Source organism: Homarus americanus, unplaced genomic scaffold (genome assembly GCF_018991925.1).
Source record: "Homarus americanus isolate GMGI-L3 unplaced genomic scaffold, GMGI_Hamer_2.0 scaffold50165, whole genome shotgun sequence".
NCBI classification, from domain to species: Eukaryota; Metazoa; Arthropoda; class Malacostraca; order Decapoda; family Nephropidae; genus Homarus; species Homarus americanus.
The window spans coordinates 699,812-718,857 of NW_024748747.1; the positions used below are offsets into that span (position 1 = coordinate 699,812).

Below are 19,046 nucleotides of genomic sequence, written 5' to 3' on the forward strand. Positions count from 1 at the left end.
AATTGATTAACATACAGGTTCCCAACTACTGCTGGGTAGACAGAGACAAATGGCGTAAAGAAAGTTGCCATAGTTTCACTCTGCCCGGGGATCGAACCCGAGTCCGCTCGCTTGCGAGGCGGGCATGCTGACCATTACACCACAGGTTGCCACGTACAGTACATTGATACACACATGAAAATAAATATATTCGAAAATAACAGAATCTGAAAATACAGTAGAAGACTTCCCTCGCCCTCACCCGGCTAGGAGCTGCCTGCCGGAGAGTGAGCCACAGTCCTGAAGTCTCCTGTTGGATGGACCTTATTAACACGAGCGTCTTATTTACCTCCTTTGCCTAATGGTCAGTGACCTTTGTAGGATCCCTCCATTGTTCTTGCCCAGTACAGGACTATTTTCGAATCCACAATTTAGGCTGGTAGACTCTCCCATAGGCCTACCTAGACCCTCTGTGTGATGAAGTATTTCCTTATATTCAGGTTGTCTCCTTTCGTTATTATTATTATTATTATTATTATTATTATTATTATTATTTTTATTTTCTTTTTATTTTCCTTTTTATCATTATCATCGTCATCATCATCACCATCATCATCATCATTACACAATACCCTGAAACTTACCAGTCTAGCTTCCCTTCATTCACTACCCAGACCTTGCTCACGTAACTTCCTCAAGTCACAAGAACATTAAGAACACCGTCGTAGTGAGCATGGAAGGCATTACAACACACGACATGCAGACACGAGCGCCGGTCCTCCCTCCCTCACTTACTTATATATTACTGAATCATAAGTTTTTATTTACATTCTCCCATGTAGACTAATTTGAGCTGTTCTGATTAAATGGGTTTTTCCTTGAGTTTAGTTTGTAATAGTGTGCGTTAAAGAAGTTTTGGGGGAGTTTAGTTGGTAATAATGTGTGTTAAAGGTTATCTCTTGGGTTTAGTTGGTAATAATGTGCGTTAAAGGTTATCTCTTGGGTTTAGTTGGTAATAATGTGCGTTAAAGGTTATCTCTTGGGTTTAGTTGGTAATAATGTGTGTTAAAGGTTATCTCTTGGGTTTAGTTGGTAATAATGTGTGTTAAAGGTTATCTCTTGGGTTTAGTTGGTAATAATGTGCGTTAAAGGTTATCTCTTGGGTTTAGTTGGTAATAATGTGTGTTAAAGGTTATCTCTTGGGTTTAGTTGGTAATAATGTGTGTTAAAGGTTATCTCTTGGGTTTAGTTGGTAATAATGTGTGTTAAAGGTTATCTCTTGGGTTTAGTTGGTAATAATGTGTGTAGAATTTTTTTTGTTTTTAATTTAGTTAGTAATAATATCCGTAAAATTAAGGCTATTTCCTGTGTAATACTTTCCCGAATAATTTAGTGACTGCATTCGTGATTTAGGTGAAATGAGCATCTTTTTCTTATCGACAATATAACACGTAACAGGAGGTATATTTCTCAGGGCAATAACTTAAAGAAGGTTTATATGCAGAAAAATTGGGGCCGGTCTGTCTGTCAATCACCTTACGTCACCCAATAATAAAACTCCCACAAAACAATTCATACTAAGAATACTCCTCTACCACCTCAATCTCACTGTGAATTTTCCCATAAATTGTTCACTTCAACTCCTCCATTACCCTTCTATTTCACTTTCCTAAAAAGATAATCGAATATTTTCAAAACAAAGAAACTGTTTATAACCAAGTTAGACGCAATAACTGAACTGTCTCAAGAGGTGAAACAGGTGAAGCACACATCATTAGGGGATCCAGTGTGAGAACTTGTCGACAGTGTTTCTCTCTCTCTGTAGGTGTTGTGACGCGGATGGATGGTGTTTGTTGACGGCGGTTCATTGTGTGTTTACTTCTCCCTCATCTAACATCCCCTGTGTGTTGTTGACGGCTTATTTTTACCTCTGAACGGCAGTGGGTTATATCTCACTTCTCTTCTCTCAGCAGTTTGTGTATCGTGCCTGATCTAACCAAACCGAACCTATCCATACTTTAACCAGACTTAACTTAATCCTATCCGAAGACAGTCTAACTTAAGCGAGTCTAATGAACCCCAATCCTCAAGTAGCTGCAGGTCAGATGGTCCTCAATCCTAATGGGCCCCGGTCCTACTCGACCCCAACCTAGAGTAACTTCTCTTACTTAATAGGGTTGGGGCCCCTTTGTGGCTGAGGTCCATCAGGAGTAAGTCCCTGATCCTAACGGTCACATTAAGTTAGACGCGATAGGACTGGGGTCGGTCTGAACCGTCACCACCAAACACACCTGTGACTGTCGTATTCTGTATCGCTCCTCAAGAATTGCGATTGCCGTGTCGTGTCGTGTCGCTCGAGTGCATCGTACCTTTACGTGTCGCGTGGCCCGTGTTTCCTGTTGCCCTTGTGTTGTGTCGCTTGTGTGTCGTGTAGCTCGTGTGTCATGTGACATGTGTGTCGCATTGTTTATATTTCGCGTAACTCGTGTGTCATCTCGCTCTGTGTCGTTAAGGTGGAGGGGGTGGCGCCGTCGTCGTCCGCGGCTGGTGGTGTGTGACCGTGGGCCAGTCAGCTCCGTGCCTGTGCTTGGGAACCGCCCGCAGGCTTTTGCAATTACCACAACTATGTTGAAACAGCGGCGGCGTTTTCTCAGGCTGTCTTTATTGTGTTCACAGGACGCCCTCCCTCCCTGAATGTAGTCGCTACGGCCCTCAGTAACAACTAGTAGTGGCAGCATTAAGGCGTGTTATTACAGGACAACACAAGAACTAGAGGCAGCTGCTCTGTCTACTGCCAAACACTCGAGCTTTAAGTATTAATGATTCAACTTTCAGCGCCTGTCACTTTGGCATGACCTCACGTTATCAAAAGACACCCCAGCTTACATCACCTTAATGCTACCTGGGAGTTAGGTTAGGTTAGGTTAGCATTAGGGAGGGATAATCTTCAGGCCAAATAAACTAGGGTGTCTAATCTTCATGTGATTGTATAGATATTTTTTAATCAGTTGTGTGTGTCGTGTAAAAGCAAGTAGCGATACATTGTTGTACTAATGGTCTTCCCTCTCCCCCGACATGAAATTCGAGCCCAGGACCAAAGAATATCTAACCCAGTACGATAATCATAGTTGGTTGTCTGTAATTTATTGTTTGTCTGTCTTAGGTAATTGTTTTAAGGTTTCCTAACAGTTTAAATAAGCCAGTTTAAGTTTTTGTCTCTCAGTGGGTTTTTTGTGCATTTTGGGTTTTTATTTTTAGTGGGTTTTAATGGGATGTTGGTGGTAAAGTATAATTTTGCATTGTGTTCACTGGGATTTTTGTCCAGACATTCCTCATGACCAGCAGGTAAAGTAAGTTATTCACAGGTTATACGTTAATGAAGACCCGACAGTCCTCGCACACGCCCACCACACCACGCACTTTTTCCACACCACCCACACCTTGACTTTCCCTTGGCTGTGACCGGAAGTACACCTGTGTTATGTCTTAGCCAAGGTCAGTCAGAGGTCAACCTTGGTTACGCTGTTGTGGAGGATCACATATTTGAGAAGTTGGAGAGGTGGTGGTGGGGGGAGGGGTTATAAGGAGATACGGTGCAGGAGGGGGGAGGGGGTCTTAAATATTCCTTCCCTGTTTTATTATTATTATTATTATTATTATTATTATTATTATTATTATTATTATTATTATTGTTGTTGTTGTTATTTATGGTAGTGTGGGTAGTGATGGTGGTAGTAGAAATAACAATATGTTGTAAGTAAGAAAGAGGAGCAGTTTTGCCAGATGGATGAAGGAAGAATAAAGCAAAGAGTAATAGTGTTGCCAGAATGTTTAAAGGAGCAGGCAGTAAATTAAGGCTAAGCAGTACAGCCAGAACGACAGGGTTTATGCGTGAGAAAATAATCTCAAAAGCACATAATTGTGAATACGGTACGACCTTCATAACCTATAATTGTAAATGCAGAAGAAACTCGATTTTCCATAACTGTAAACAAGAAATGACTTGCTATCAACTGTAAGCACAAAAGAAAACAACATATTTATTTAGAATAGCACAGCAAACATTTTCGTTAATTGTAAAGACGCAAGATAACTTGTTTTTATAAATATATACAAACAACCGACAAACGCAAAAGCACGAACGTTTTCTATGAAGGCAAACCCGACAGAAAACCCATTTTCTCTAAACGTAAAAAAAAATCTGAAGGAGACACTATTATATTCACCACAATTTCAATTTCGAAAGCCGTGGAATGAGTTGTAATGCGATACTTTTTCTTTAAAACCTCCAAAAAAACCAACAACTGGTTTTTAACTGAGCATTAGAGCATAATAGCGAGCATAATGATAACACACATAATGACAGTGAACCAGATGAGGCTGACAGTGACGATGAAATTATGGTGTAACTCGGCCAACTGTCTGATAATGAATCCTCCATTGAATTACGTATCGGTCAGAGGTTAATTATCTCATAGGTGGAGAGATAAGAGGAGGAGATGCAGACATTTAGAGATATTCGTAGCTTTAGGTGAGAGGATCTGTTTTTGAGAGATAGATAGAATAGACACGTCCAATATGTTTATCCACTGTATATATCTATTTATCTATCAGTCTATATATATCTATTTACAGTATCTATCTATCTATCTATCTATCTATAAATCTGTCTATCTGATCTACCTGTTTATGTATCTATTCATCTGTATATCCGACTGCGTACCTGTCTGTCTGTCACCTGTTTCTCTCCCTCTCCTCCCTCTCACCTTGCCCTCTTCATGGTCGCTAAGTCTTTAAATACAGTATTATTCTCCCTCAATGGCCCTTTTCCTTCCGCTTTTCTGATGGTCATTATTATTTTTTTTTTATTTAGGGGTCTTTTAAATGGTCCTCGTCTGTCTGCTAGTTGTGGTGTTCTCTAGTTCTTGTTCTCCAGTTGTGGTGTTCACTAGTTGTGGTTGTTCTCTAGTTGTGGTGTTATCTAGTTGTGGTGTTCTCTAGTTCTTGTTCTCTAGTTATAGTGTTCTCTAGTTCTTGTTCTCTAGTTATGGTGTTCTTTAGTTCTTGTTCTCTAGTTATGGTGTTCTTTAGTTCTTGTTCTCTAGTTGTGTTGTTCTCTAGTTCTTGTTCTCTGGTTCTTATTCTCTAGTTGTGTTGTTCTATAGTTGTGGTTTTCTCTAGTTCTTGTTCTCTAGTTATGGTGCTTTCTAGTTTTTATCTCTAGTTGTGTTGCTTTCTAGCTGTTGTGTTCTCTAGTTGTGGTGTTCTCTAGTTCTTGTTCTCTAGTTGTTGTCTCTAGTTCTTGTTCGCTAGTTGTGTTGTTCTCTAGTTGTTGTGTTCTCTAGTTCTTGTTCTCTAGTTCCTATTCTCTAGTTGTTGTGTTCTCTAGCTCTTGCTCTCTAGTTTCTGTGTTCTCTAGTTCTTGTTCTCTAGGTGTGGTGTTCTCTAGTTGTGGTGTTCTATAGTTGTGGTGTTCTATAGTTGTGGTGTTCTCTAGTTGTGGTGTTCTATGGTTGTGGTGTTCTATAGTTGTGGTGTTCTCTAGTTGTGGTGTTCTATAGTTGTGGTGTTCTCTAGGTGTGGTGTTCTCTAGTTGTGGTGTTCTCTAATTGTGGTGTTCTCTAGTTGTGGTGTTCTCTAGTTGTAGTGTTCTATAGTTGTGGTGTTCCATAGTTGTGGTGTTCTCTAGTTGTAGTGTTCTATAGTTGTGGTGTTCTCTAGTTCTTGTTCTCCAGTTCTTGTTCTTTGTTATATTTCCATTTTTCCCAAAGAGAGTGATGAGGTGTTCTTGTCTGTTGTTGTTGTGTTTGTGTTGTTGTCTTGTGTTTGTGTTGTTGTCTTGTGTTTGTGTTGTTGTCTTGTGTTTGTGTTGTTGTCTTGTGTTTGTGTTGTTGTCTTGTGTTTGTGTTGTCTGCCGTCACCCAGGTAAGTTTTTCAGTACAGCTCAGCAGACTGAAACAGACAGTGCTTGTATCCTCTCTCTTGGGATTTTCTTGTTCCATTCTGCTTTAATTGAATCTTCTATTTTCCTTGATTATCCATTTTTTGTCTGTTTCTCGTTCTCTTGTCCAGCCACAGGGAGGGTTTTTCCTTTTTCTTCTCCTCCTCTTCCTCCTCCTCCTCCTCCTCCTCCTCTTGCTCCTCTTCCTCTTCCCCCTCCTCCTTCTCCTCCTTTGCTTTCTCTTGTTACTCCTCCTCCTTACTTAATCTTTCCCAGTCACTGTTTCCCCCCTCTCTCTTTCTCTCTCTCTCTCTCTCTCTCTCTCTCTCTCTCTCTCTCTCTCTCTCTCTCTCTCTCTCTCCACCCTTCGCTCCTCCTCCTCTTCCTCTCAATTACTACATATTCCTCTGTAGCTCTTTTCCTACGTGCTCTCTTCCCTTCCCTTGCCCCTTCCCGTCCCCACCTCTCCTCCTCCTCCTCCCCCCTCCCCTCCCCTCCTTCTCCTCCTCCTACTGACACCCTAATTCCTTCCCCTCTTCATTCCTTGTTACCTCCACCACCCATACCCCTGTCTGCCTCCCCCACGCCTCACCTCCTCCTTCCCTCCTCCTTTCTCTTCCTCACCCTCCCTCCTTACCCTTCCTCACCCTCCCTCCCTCCTTCATTCCCTACCCTTCCTCATCTCCTCCCCTTCCCCTCCCTCCCAGACTTCCCTTCGGCTCCAAATACCAACCTGCCCCTTTTCCAGCACTAACGCTCCCCCTCCCCCACTCCAACCTCCCCCAACCTCCTCCCCCCCTCCCACTCCAGTCCCTTGCGGTCCTTCCGATGTTCCCTCCCTCTCCCACATTACCTCCCCCTGCTCTTCCTTCTCCTCCCTCTCACCCCCCACCCCCTCCCTCCCCCTTTAGGGTCGTCTGGCCACCTGTCAACCCTTTAACTCAGGTGTGTTGATTAGTTGAAGTTCTTAAGGTAATTTATGTTGGTGTTTTATGGTGTGTGGGGGGAGGAGGGGAAATGGAGAAAGGAGGAGAGCCACTGGTGGGGGGGTGGTGGGGGGAAGGGGGTGTGGGAAGAGGAGGGGGGGGATAAGTGAGGGAGATTGAGAGGGAAAGAGAGAAGAAGTGGGAACAAGAAGAGCGGGAAACAGGGGAGGGGAGAGTTGGAAGAGAGGGAAGGATAGAGAGGTAATAATAATAATGGGAAGAGAGGAGGAGGAAGAAGAGGAATGAGATGAAGAAAAGGAGATAGAGAGATTAGGAAAAGGAGGTATAAAAGGTTGATTATTTGCTCTTTGTAATTGATTATTTTTTGTTATTATTAATGACACACTCAATAAGCAACATGGTTGGTAATTAATGGTACAGATTGGTGATATAAAGTAGATAGTGAGTAATTGATAGTGAGTAGTTGATAGTGAGTAGTTGATAGTGAGTAGTTGATAGTGAGTACTATTACCACTGCCACTGTTATTACCTCCACCACCAACAACACTACGATTACACCACTAGCACTACCATAACCACCATTACCACAACCACACCGCCACCATCACACCGGAACCATCCCCGCCGGGCCTGGTCGCGCCTGGTGGACGAGGAACACCACGTTTAGTCTCCGTCTGGCCATCGTTCTGTCAGCACGCGCACACGAGTCCTCCACCCCGCTCACACACGCACGCACGTCCAGGCGCACACACACCCACGCACGCACGCACGCTAACCCCCCCGGCCCGCGTAGCGCACCACGGAGAGAGCAGGAGCTCACTCACACGCCCGCGGGACTTGCTCACGATAACCTGGAGTCCTTCGCTACCGGGGTCCTGCATCACCACCTTAAAGAGTCCTACGAAGGCTTTGGTCTTGGTGATCAAAAGTGTTAAGCAGCCACGTCCTAACCTTGAGTCCTTAGCTCGTGGTGTCTTTCGCGCGCTCGTGGTGTCCTTCGTACGTCAGCTGATAGTAAGCAGGGATACCAGGCTCCTTCAAGACTTGTAGTAGAAGGTCCACCTCAACACGTGGTCGTCCTTCAGAACTGTGTGTGGAGTCGTGAAGTGAATTCTTACGGTGTATGACAGTGTGTGATGAAACGGTAAACAGACGTTGAAATTATCCCCTCTTCAGAAAACAAAAGAGGATCCTTAACTATTGGACACGTGAGAGTTTTATATCACATTTCACTTGAACCTAAAGGAAAACATAGTTGACTATTTCCACTACTTGTTGCTTTATACCTGAAAGACACCATTTAATTTTCCTTTATCAAACAAGAGCAAGATTATATACAGTAAATATAAACAAAAGATCAACTGACTACTAACTTTCTGGTGATAAAAAAAAATCGAATAAGGAAAATCACGAGAAAAAAAAACCCGCCCCAAGTTTGTTGACAGTGAGACAACAACACGAAGATTAACCCTCAAGTGAACTTGTCCTGCCCCCCTCTCTCTTTTTCCCCTCACCACCACCCCTCTCCCCTCACCACCACCTCTCTCTCTCTCTCCCTCTCCTCAACACCAACACCACCCCTCTCTATCTCCCTCTTTCCCCTCACCACTACCATTCTCTCTCCCTTCGCTCTCCGTATCAAGAATGATTATTTCTACCCCTTAAGTAAAATATAATCGCGTGAGGGAAGATTATTATTGCCACTTAGAGGGAGATCTCCATCCCAAAGAAGACTATTCCTACAGCGAGGGAGATTATTTCTGTCCTGTCGTGAAATTGGAGGGAGGAAGATTAAAGGGAGGAGGATCCGACATGTCTCCAGCGAGAGGCTTGGTCTCCGCCTACCTGGCTCTCATTATTCTACTCACCTGCCCTAACTCAGGTAAGCGGATTTTAAACATTTTTGTGAGGCGAATTTTACTGTGCTGATGATAGGAAGAGTAGCGATGGTTGGTAGTTGTGGTAGTAGTAGTAGTTGTGGTAGTAGTAGTAGTAGTAGTTGTAGTAGTAATATTGGTAACAACATTAATAGTGGTTGTTATAAGAGTAGTATCAGTTGTAGGTGTTGTTATTGGAGGGTTATTGGCCAAGAAACTTATTGTTATTGTGTTAGTAGTTGTAGTTAGTGTACTAGTAGTTGTAGTTAATGAGGTAATAGTCTAATAGTCATGTCTGTGTTAGTAGTAGTAGTAGTAATAGAAGTGATAAAGGAACTCTTGTATCAGTAATCACAACAACAACAATAGTAATAACAACAATAACCACAACATCAACATCCACACAATAAACTCACATCGATTATATTAACAACAACAACAACAATAAACCTTCCAACATCATCAATAAAAAAAAATTAAATCAGTCCCCCCCAAAAAATAATAATATCTGTACAAAAAAAAATCGCGAAAAAAACTAAACTAGACAATAAGTGACAGAAAGATCAAGTATAAGTGATGAGGTCTGAGTCATGGCCGAGACGAAGGCGATCTGAAAAACATGGTATCATATATAAGCTATTAGATCCTGTGTGACAGCATCATTAGCCAGCGGATGTCACGATCCCTCTGACAATTTGACACACTAGAATTAAGCTCATGAGCGGTCAGGAAGAGATGGTGGAGGAAGAGGAACAGGAGTAGTCAGAGGAGGAGGAGGAGGAGGAGGAACGGGGGTAGGCAGAAGAGGAGGAGGAGGAATAGACAAAGTGGGCTAGAAGGGAGGAGGAGGAGGAGAAAGAACAGGGGAAGGAAGAGGAAGAAGAAAAAGAACAGGGGAAGAACGAAGAGGAGGAGGAGAAAGAACAGAGGAAGGAAGGGGAAGATAAGGAGAGGAACAGGGGGAAGTAGGGGAGTACCAAGGAGCAGAAGAAGGAGGAAAAGGGACAGGAAGAGGAGGATGATGAGGAGAAACAAGGGCAGGAAGAGGAGGGGGAGAAGCAGGGAGTGATAGACGAGGAGAAACAGAGGCAGGAAAAGGAGGAGAAGGAGGGATGAAGAGAGATAGAATAGTACTTATGGGGCGAAAGAAGAACAAGAGTAGGGGAAAATAAAGTAAAATATAGAACAGACAGAAAGAATAAGAAAGAAAGAGAAAGAAAGAAGAAAGAGAACGAAGGAAGACGAAAGAAGAAGGAAGGTCACCAGGCAGGGAGGGATAGGTAGCTGAAGGAGGAGCGGGGCAGAAGGGAAGAGGGAAGGGGTGGGGGAGGTGGAGAGAGGAAGGGATAGACAGGAGGAGGAGGAGGACTGGACGACAGGGGAGGGAGTGTTAGGCAAGGGGGAACTGGCAACCCGCTCCTCACCCCCCCCCTCCCCGACCGTCTAGTTAGATATAAACACGAGAAGAGTCACAGTAAACTGGTTCTTGTGGTCCTCCTCAGTAAAGGTGATAGTTCCCCCTCATGACGGGTGTCCTTCAGTCAGCAATTATGTCATGGCAGCTCCGCCAGACTTCATGACAAAGGTATGACGCTCCCAGGGGCTACGTGGCCAGGAAGGGGACGTGGTTGAGGGAGGAGACGTGGTTGAGGGAGGGGACGTGGTTAAGGGAGGGGGCATGGCCAGGAGGGAGGGGGGGGGACGTGGTTAAGGAAAGACAGTGTATTTCAGGGACGGAACGTGGTTAAGGGAGGAGATATAGTTAAGGGAGATGGCGTGGTTAAGGAGACAGACGAAGGAAAGGAGCTTAAGGCAGCGGACGTTGTTAAAGAAGTGAACTTGAAACCTTAAGACACCGACCAGGGCGCCGTGGTCATCCTTCTCAGGTGATTAACAGGTTCACGACAAAAGAGCTCAACTACCAGGGCCTACGGAGGAGCTTAGTGGGTAGGGGAGCTCAGTGAGTAGGGGAGCTTAGTGGGTAGGTGAGCTCAGTTGATAGAGGCTCTCAAAACAAAACAAAATCATTATCGAAGTATGTAAGAGAAAGCCTTCACCAAGCAGTGGTTAGATACAGGCTGATGATAATGATGACAATGACGATGATAATGACGACATTGGTGATGATGACGATAACGATGATAATGACGACATTGGTGATGATGACGATAACGATGATGATGACGATGACGATGATAATGACGACATTGGTGCTGATGACGATGATGATGACGATGATGATGACGATGGCAAAATAAATCACGAACTGAACAATGGAGAGACTATATCTGTAATTTGAAACCTTTGCACAACTTCATGTGAAAATAATATCCGACAGGAGGTAACACAATACAATTACTCTTGTTATCTTCACCTCACTTCTACTGAGAATGAGATTGGGGTCATTTTTAGTGAGTGAATTCCCGTTTTTTTTTTCTTCATCCATCTGCGTCGTGTTACTTTAGATGGGCCGTAATTTTATTTTTTATCCAGTTGTTTTGAAGTTTACATCTTAGTATGGATATTATTGTGCTCTGATTGGCTCGTTCTCTGATGAGCCATGGAGATGAAGAGTCCCATTGGTCAAAATAGTGATAGTGATAGTGATGATGATGATGATGATGATGATGTATGTGTGTGTGTATGTATGCATGTATGTATGTGGGTGTGTGGGTGTGTGTGTGCGTGTGTGTGTGTATGTGTGTGTGCGCGTGCGTGAGGACCGCCATCCAGTGTTCAATATATACACTCGGTTGTCCTGGGAGACAAGCAGGATGCCAGCAGCGGCCCTCCGTACTACGGTGACCAAGATACTCTCTCTCTCTCTCTCTCTCTCTCTCTCTCTCTCTCTCTCTCTCTCTCTCTCTCTCTCTCTCTCTCCGACACACACACACACACACACACACGCTAACAGATTACGTGATTCTATTTAGGGCGAGCAAAAAAAAAAATAATCACAATAAAGGCACGCCCGTAGTGGTGCAACACTGGCCTAGTGACGCACGCCATAGGAGCTTTGAACCTATAGTCGGGCGGAACTCCACAAGAAAACACCAATCCTATAAGAGCGTGCACGTGTACATGTGTGCGTTTATGTTATGTGTGTATGAGTGGTCTGTCTCGTGTACATAATTAAGGGGAGATGTGCATTTGTTTATATAGTAGGGAGTGTATACGGGGGGGAGGGCAGTTAGGCCTCTTATGGCACCTATGGATTTCTCCCCCATCCCCACCCCTTGTGTGTTGTGTTCTGATTATATACGAGGGGGAAAAGAGGGTGAGAGGGAGGGTAGGGAGCGGTGGTGAGAGGGTAAGAGAGGGTAGGAGTGGTGATGAGAGAGACGAAGAGCCTGAATTAGATAAAAGAAATGGAGAGAGACCAAGAGAGAGATAAGGAGACAAAGAGAGCAAAAGAGAGTTAGAGATACAGCCGATACCTTCCCTCAGGTGTCACGACTAATGACTGTATGTTATCAGCTCCTGAGTGGACAGTCTCTCTCCCCCCTCTCTCACCAGGACTGAAGACGTCTTTGGTTTAGTGACTCGTTTGACCAACCACCGTCATTAGGTCACTGACGTCATCGATTAGGTTGCGGTAACGTCATAAATTGTTGTGTCTGTCTGTCTGTCTGTGGATATGTGGAATAGGCTACCGAGTGCTATAGTAGGATCGGGACGCTAGGGAGCTCAAGAGAAGTTGATAGGACATGGAAGTGCTGGGATGGGTGAAAGGTCTGCCTCATGCAGCGGCCTCCTGCAGTATCACTTTCTTATGTTCTATGTTCTTATGTTCTTTATGTCTATGTATAATATGTCACCACCAACCACTCACCCGCCCAACTTTGAATGAAATAAGCCCTGGGGGAGGGGGTGGAGAGTGAGGTGGGGGGAGGGGGTGGAGAGTGAAGTGGGGAGGAGAAACACCTGACCTACGCTTAGGTTGTAGTGTGAGTCGTGTCGCCAGCGTTCAAGGTTTTGTTTCCCTAAAGCAATCTTCTGACTGGCTCTTCCCAAAAGCCAACCAATCACAGGAGTACTTACAAAGACTGAACCAATGAGATCGCTCGTATTTTTATGTTATATTTTATTTTTTGTGAATTGGGAAAAGTATTAATGAGTCAGATACATTTTTAGTTTTTAATTCGTTTTTAAGTTAAGTTTATGTATCAACATAAGTAAAACACATTGATTGTAAATCGGATTATCAGGTGCGATTTACAAGTGATTCGCTTGTCAGTTTCCCATGAGGAATTTTTAAGTCAGTTTTACCCAAAAGATTTCTGAGTCAGATTAACACGTGTGATTTCTAAGTCAGATTTTCACATGCAATTTAAAGGCCTGAGTCATAATCCGGCCACACAGAACAATGCAATGCTTGTTTTTCTATGTTTTTTTACGTCAATCATATCATAAAACCAGCATACTTTGACGAATCAAAAAACGCACGGAGAACTCATGAAGGCGTCAACCAATGAGGGCGCAAGTAACAAAGACGCTCGGGTAAATAACGTGGGAAACACAGTAACAAAGATTTCACTAATGGGCTCGTTGATTGGCCATTGACATTGTGGGAGAGCCAATCAGAGGGCTGTGATTAACCAAGCAGACAGCTGACGTCGGGATTGGGACGGTGGACTAATGTTGGTTTCGTTAGAGGAGGAGGGAAAGGAAGGGAAGGGAAGAGGGCGAGGGAGAGAAAATGTGAGAGGATAGATGAAATGATGAGACAGAAAGAGAAGCTACGAGAAAAGAAAAACAAAATGAAATTTAGATAAAACGAGAGAGAAAGAGCGAAAGACAGAAATAAATAGAGAAAGCGAGGGATAGAGACAATAACAGTGAGAGTAAAGTAGAAAGAGCGAAAGACATAGAAAAAGATAATGGGAGAGAAAGGGCGAAAGTGAGAAACACACAGACAATGAGAAAGTGAGATAGAGAAAAGATGCTCCATCGCTGCTGGTGTACCCCAAGTGATTTTCTAGGTCCTACGGTGATTTAATTACATGTTATTCACATTTCAATGCTTAACTACAAACAACAATGCCCGAATGTATGAACTTATGTAGGAATGAATAAATAAATGAGTAAAAGAATAAATAAAATGTATGAATGAATGACTGTATTAAGAAATGTTTAATGAATATGTGGGAATACAAAAATGATTGGGTGACGTTAATAAATGAATGAATGGTATAGCAAGTGAATAAACTGAGAGAGAGAAGTGGAAAAAGATGGGAAGGAAAAGGAAAGGGAAGGAAAGAGAACGAGGGTGTAGGAGGAGTGGAGGTGGTGGGGGGGCTAGAGGTAAGGAGGAGTGAGAGGGAGGTAGAGGTAAAGATGAGCGAGGGGAGACAGAGGTAAGGTGACATTAAGTAGTGATGACCAGAGTAACTCGCGTCACGCTCTATATGTTACGGTAACGTGACGCTCTGACCACCATCACTGTTGCCACTACTACTACCCACCACTACTACTAGCACCACTACTACTACTAGCACCACTACTACTAGCACCACCACCACCATCATTTTATTACCTTCATATTAAATATCCTAATACATAAGTAGCTGTCCTAGCTGTGTTGAGTTAGTTGAGCCGCAGATCTATGCGGCATTCAGTGACTGTAGCCTCATAGTCAATATCTGCAACTGTTGTCGGCTTTGGGGCCGATGCTCTCGTTCCCCTGAGGCAGAGCAAAGCCGACCAAGGAGAGAAGGACAGTCGACATCTCATCCAGGCTGTAACATAACTTCTGGGCTGCTGCTTCTGTTCGGATATCACCCCGCAAGTCTGGCGTAGAAGCATCTTTCACTTGGTCCCATCCCACCAGAGGTTGTGAACACTAGTGGAGTGAAGCTGCCTTGATCAACGTTCTGAATTCTCCACCACTACCATCACCACCAATACTACCAATACCACCACCAGTACGACTACCACTACTACGACTACCACTACTACGACTACCACTACTAAGACTACCACTACTACGACTACTACTACTATTTTTTATGGCCTCCATCCAACCCCTTATAACACACCTTCGCCACCATTTTATTACCTTAAAATTAAATATCCTAATACATACCACTACTACTACTACCATTTCTATCACTACCACCACCTCTACTACTATTACCAGTATCTACCATTACCACCACTACTGTCCTCCCGAATACCACAATTCCACAACTATACAGTACTACCATATACTACCCATATATACCCCCACCCACCCCCCACCACCACCACCCTCACCCCACCACCCCTCACCCCCACACCCCTCACCCCACCACCCCTCCACCCCACCACCCCTCCCACCCCACCACCCCTCACCCCCCCACCACCATCCCCCCCACTTGCTCCCCACCCCTTAACTCACTTCTCCTTATACCCCATCACACCTCCTCCCTCCCATCACACCTCCCTCCTCTCCTCCCATCCTACCTCTTCACTCCCCATCACCACCAGCCTCCCCCATCACCCCACTCCTTCACTCCTCCATCACCACCAGCCCCTCCCCCATCACCACCAGCCCCTCCCCCATCACACTACCTCTTCACTCCCCATCACCACCAGCCCCCTCCCCATCACCCCACTCCTTCACTCCCCCATCACCCCCACTCCTTCACTCCCCCATCACCACCAGCCCCTCCCCATCACCCCCCTCCTTCCTCCCCCATCACCACCAGCCCCCCCCCATCACCCCACTCCTTCACTCCCCCATCACCCCCACTCCTTCACTCCCCCATCACCACCAGCCCCCTCCCTCGCCTTCATTAAACCCCACACCTTCATGACCCGGAAAAGAAGGGTCGTTAGTGTCACTCGGTCAGTGAAGCGGTCACGAGAACCACAAAATACCATCTATCTATCTATCTATCTATCTATCTATCTATCTATCTATCTATCTAAATGAAACCAAACATCAAATTTCATTACGTTATAAAATACATCATTACCATAACATCGTATAAGAACACCTGCCACCAGTCGTGTACCTAACAATATATTCTCATTGTGTTTCTCTCTTAATTTGTGGACAAGTTTACTGTGTGTGTGGGTGAGTGAGAGACATGGCAGGGGAGGGCAGGGCAGGGCAGGGGAGGGCAGGGCAGGGCAGGGCAGGGCAGGGCACGGCAGGGCAGGGCAGGCAGCTATAAACCCCAGCAGAAGTCAGCGGCCACAGGCGATCGTGAGGCCAGAGACTAGGGCATTGGAACCGTTAAAGGCGATTCTTACAAGAGGGTTCGAACTCTATTGTGGTCCTGGGAGGGGGGTGATCCTCATTTTACTGGTTATGCCCCATGGGTTTTGTCACTTATTGTTTGGTGGTGATATATGTGGGCTGTAGTGATATGTGTGTATGTGTGTGTGTAAGGAGGCACACTCATACATGCATATATTAACTGCTTACACACACACACACACATACTGATCCACGACGGCTCCAGACTGTCACCCACAACCCCTCACACCAATACTCCCCTCCACACTACACTCCTCCTTGCTCCACCTTCCCACACTCCTAACCCACTCCTACGCCGACTGACTTCAAACTCCAAACACTCCATGGAGTTTCTTGGCTCTAGAGTTGGAGTTTGGTTCCTAAAAGCGGGGTTGGCGGAGTGAGTCGGAACTGGTGGGTTGAGTTCCGGTGTGTTGCGGGTAGCTTTAGGGAGGGTGTGTGCGGATACCGTGTGGATAGGGTGTGTGCGGATAGTGCGGATATTGAGACAATGAGAGTGTGTACGGATAGCGCGAGTGCTGTTATATGCGGATAACTACCCCTCTTCACACACACACACACACACAGGTTTAGGAGACGCATTTTTACCAAGAGTTTCAGTGCCGTAGATACATTGGTGAAACTTGATACGTGTAACTAGATCTTTAAAGCCAATAGGGTGATAACGGTGAAACTTAACATATGGATCAAAGTCAAGTTCAAGGTCACAGAAGGTCAAAAAACGGCATCGGAATAAACAAATCAAAATAGACTCAATTGTTGTAGATGGAGATGTAGTGTTGATGCTTCCAGCTGTCCATAAACACTTTACCAGAGAATAAAACGCCTTAACAATCCTGAAGAGTGTTGAGTGTTGTGTAGTTCCTGCCGCCACCGCTACCCCCCGCCGCCTTCAATGTCAACTTGCATTACATTACCCATAGCCGACATCCACCACCCACTGACATCCACCAACCACCGACATCCACCGACATCCACCACCCACCACCGCCGCCATCCACCACCTACCACCGCCGCCATCCACCACCTACCACCCACCACCAACCTCCATCATCCACCCCCCTCCGACCACCACCACCGCAGCTACTCAGCGGGCGGAACAGATAGTGAGCGAGCAGCGTACGGCAAGATATATACACATAACTGTCTGCCTGTGTGCCTGCAACACTACACTGAACACCCAGTCTGTGTATCCTGTCAATGTATCTTACAGTGGAAGCTGGCGAAATGATTCATGGCCACATAACTGCGTCACTGTTTACATACTTAGCTTAATGACTGTTTAAATACGTAATTGTATGACTGTCTATAGACATAATTGAAAGACTTTAAATTCATAACTTTGTGACTGTTGACTGGCTACGTTGCACTCAACACCTAGTATGTGTATCATGGCAGAGTGTTTCATAAAGGAAATCCGGATCTAGCAGTGTGGAACTGTCTAAAAATCCGGATCCAGCGTCGCGAACGAGTTAGCCCTGTAAACAAAAGCACGCGGGAAGGTAACAAGAAGAGCTGTGTTGGCCAGGGAAGAATAGAAACTTTCTTTGTCGGTCTGTGAAGGTTGGAAGACACCGGAAATGTAGCTCAGAGGAAGAGCAAACTTGAGGTTATTTGTAAGACCAGTTTTTGTGTTGGTGGGGGGCGGGAAAGGGGGGGAGAGGAGATAATTTTTGTAAACGTCATTTGTGATTTTTCGTAAATTTGGTTCTAATTTTCCAAGACTCTCTCTCTCTCTCTCTCTCTCTCTCTCTCTCTCTCTCTCTTTGTTACTGATTCGTCTCCTGGCTGACATTGTGAAGACTTACCCTCTATTCACTTTGGCTCGGAAAAAAATAATTATGTTTAGGGGTATTCAAAAAATATGCTTAGGAATACTTAATTACCCATAAACTGTGTTAGGGACATTCTTTGTTGCCCGTAAAGTGTGTTAGGGACATTCTTTGTGGCCCGTTAAGTGAGTTAGGGACATTCGTTGTGGCCCAAAAAGTGTGTTATGGACATTCTTTGTGGCCCGTTAAGTGAGTTAGGGACATTCTTTGTGGCCCGTAAAGCGTGTTAGTGACATTCTTTGTGGCCCGTAAAGTGTGTTAAGGGATACGTGGTGGTCCGAAACGTGTACTGGGTAGAGCTAATGGCGCGAAACGTGTGCCGGAGAGAGGTAGCTAGTGGGCCGAGACGAGGAGACCCGACACGCAACAAAAGCAACTGAACGGTTCGTGGGCGAGGGTGGTGAGGTGTGAGGTGTGGAGTGTCAGGTGTGGGGGTGAGTGGTGAGGTGTGGAGTGTCAGGTGTGAGGTGTGGAGTGTCAGGTGTGGGCGTGGGTGGTGTCAGGTGTGGGCGTGGGTGGTGTCAGGTGTGGGCGTGGGTGGTGAGTTTTAGGGTAAAGAACAAGCCTTACGTGCTCTGTAGATCCACTTTCCTCCTCCTCTTCCACCGTGACTCCCTTTCCCTCCCTACTTTCCTCTCATCATTCCCTTTAAATACCATCTCTCTCCCGTACCTCCTCCCCTTTTGCCTTCCCCTCAATACCAGTGCCTCCTCCTACCTTCCCTTTCCCTTTCCCCGAGCATATCCCCTTCATCCCCCCTTCCCCTTTCTCCTCCTGATTAACTGCCACCACAAGACACATACTCTCTCCATCTACCCCTTACTGCCCCCTACTGCCCCCCTACTTTAACTTTCCTCCTCCTCACGACACACACACACCGACATTACAGAGACAAGTGTTCAGTTTAGGTGGTGAAGACGAGCCAAGTCCCTGCCATTACGCCGCCCGCAGTGATGTACACAAACACCTCTTGCCTGTCTGTGTGTCAGTCTGTCTTGTTGTTTGTCTGTCTCTCCTTGAGTCTGTTTATCTGTCTGTCTGTCTGTGTTTCTCCAGTGTGTCTGTTTATTCGTCATGTTTTCAAGGTCTGTGTGGGTGTTGAGGTTGTTCTTGCGTGTTTCCTCGAGTTTTATTGTGTGTTTCTTTATTATTATTGTTATTATTATTATTATTTTGTCCTGAGTGTAAATGAATGTTCTCCCACACACACACACACACACACAC

General features: G+C 45.1%; 1 protein-coding gene across 1 annotated transcript in view; it reads left to right on the plus strand.

Annotated features, from left to right (window-relative positions):
• Window positions 1-7,549: 7,549 nt before the first annotated feature.
• Window positions 7,550-19,046, plus strand: part of LOC121880402 — a 64,692-nt gene continuing 53,195 nt past the window's right edge. The window contains exon 1 of the mRNA XM_042387592.1: window positions 7,550-8,749. Coding sequence (XP_042243526.1) covers window positions 8,680-8,749 — 70 coding nt within the window. The 5' untranslated portion in view covers window positions 7,550-8,679. The remainder of the gene's footprint in view (window positions 8,750-19,046) is intronic.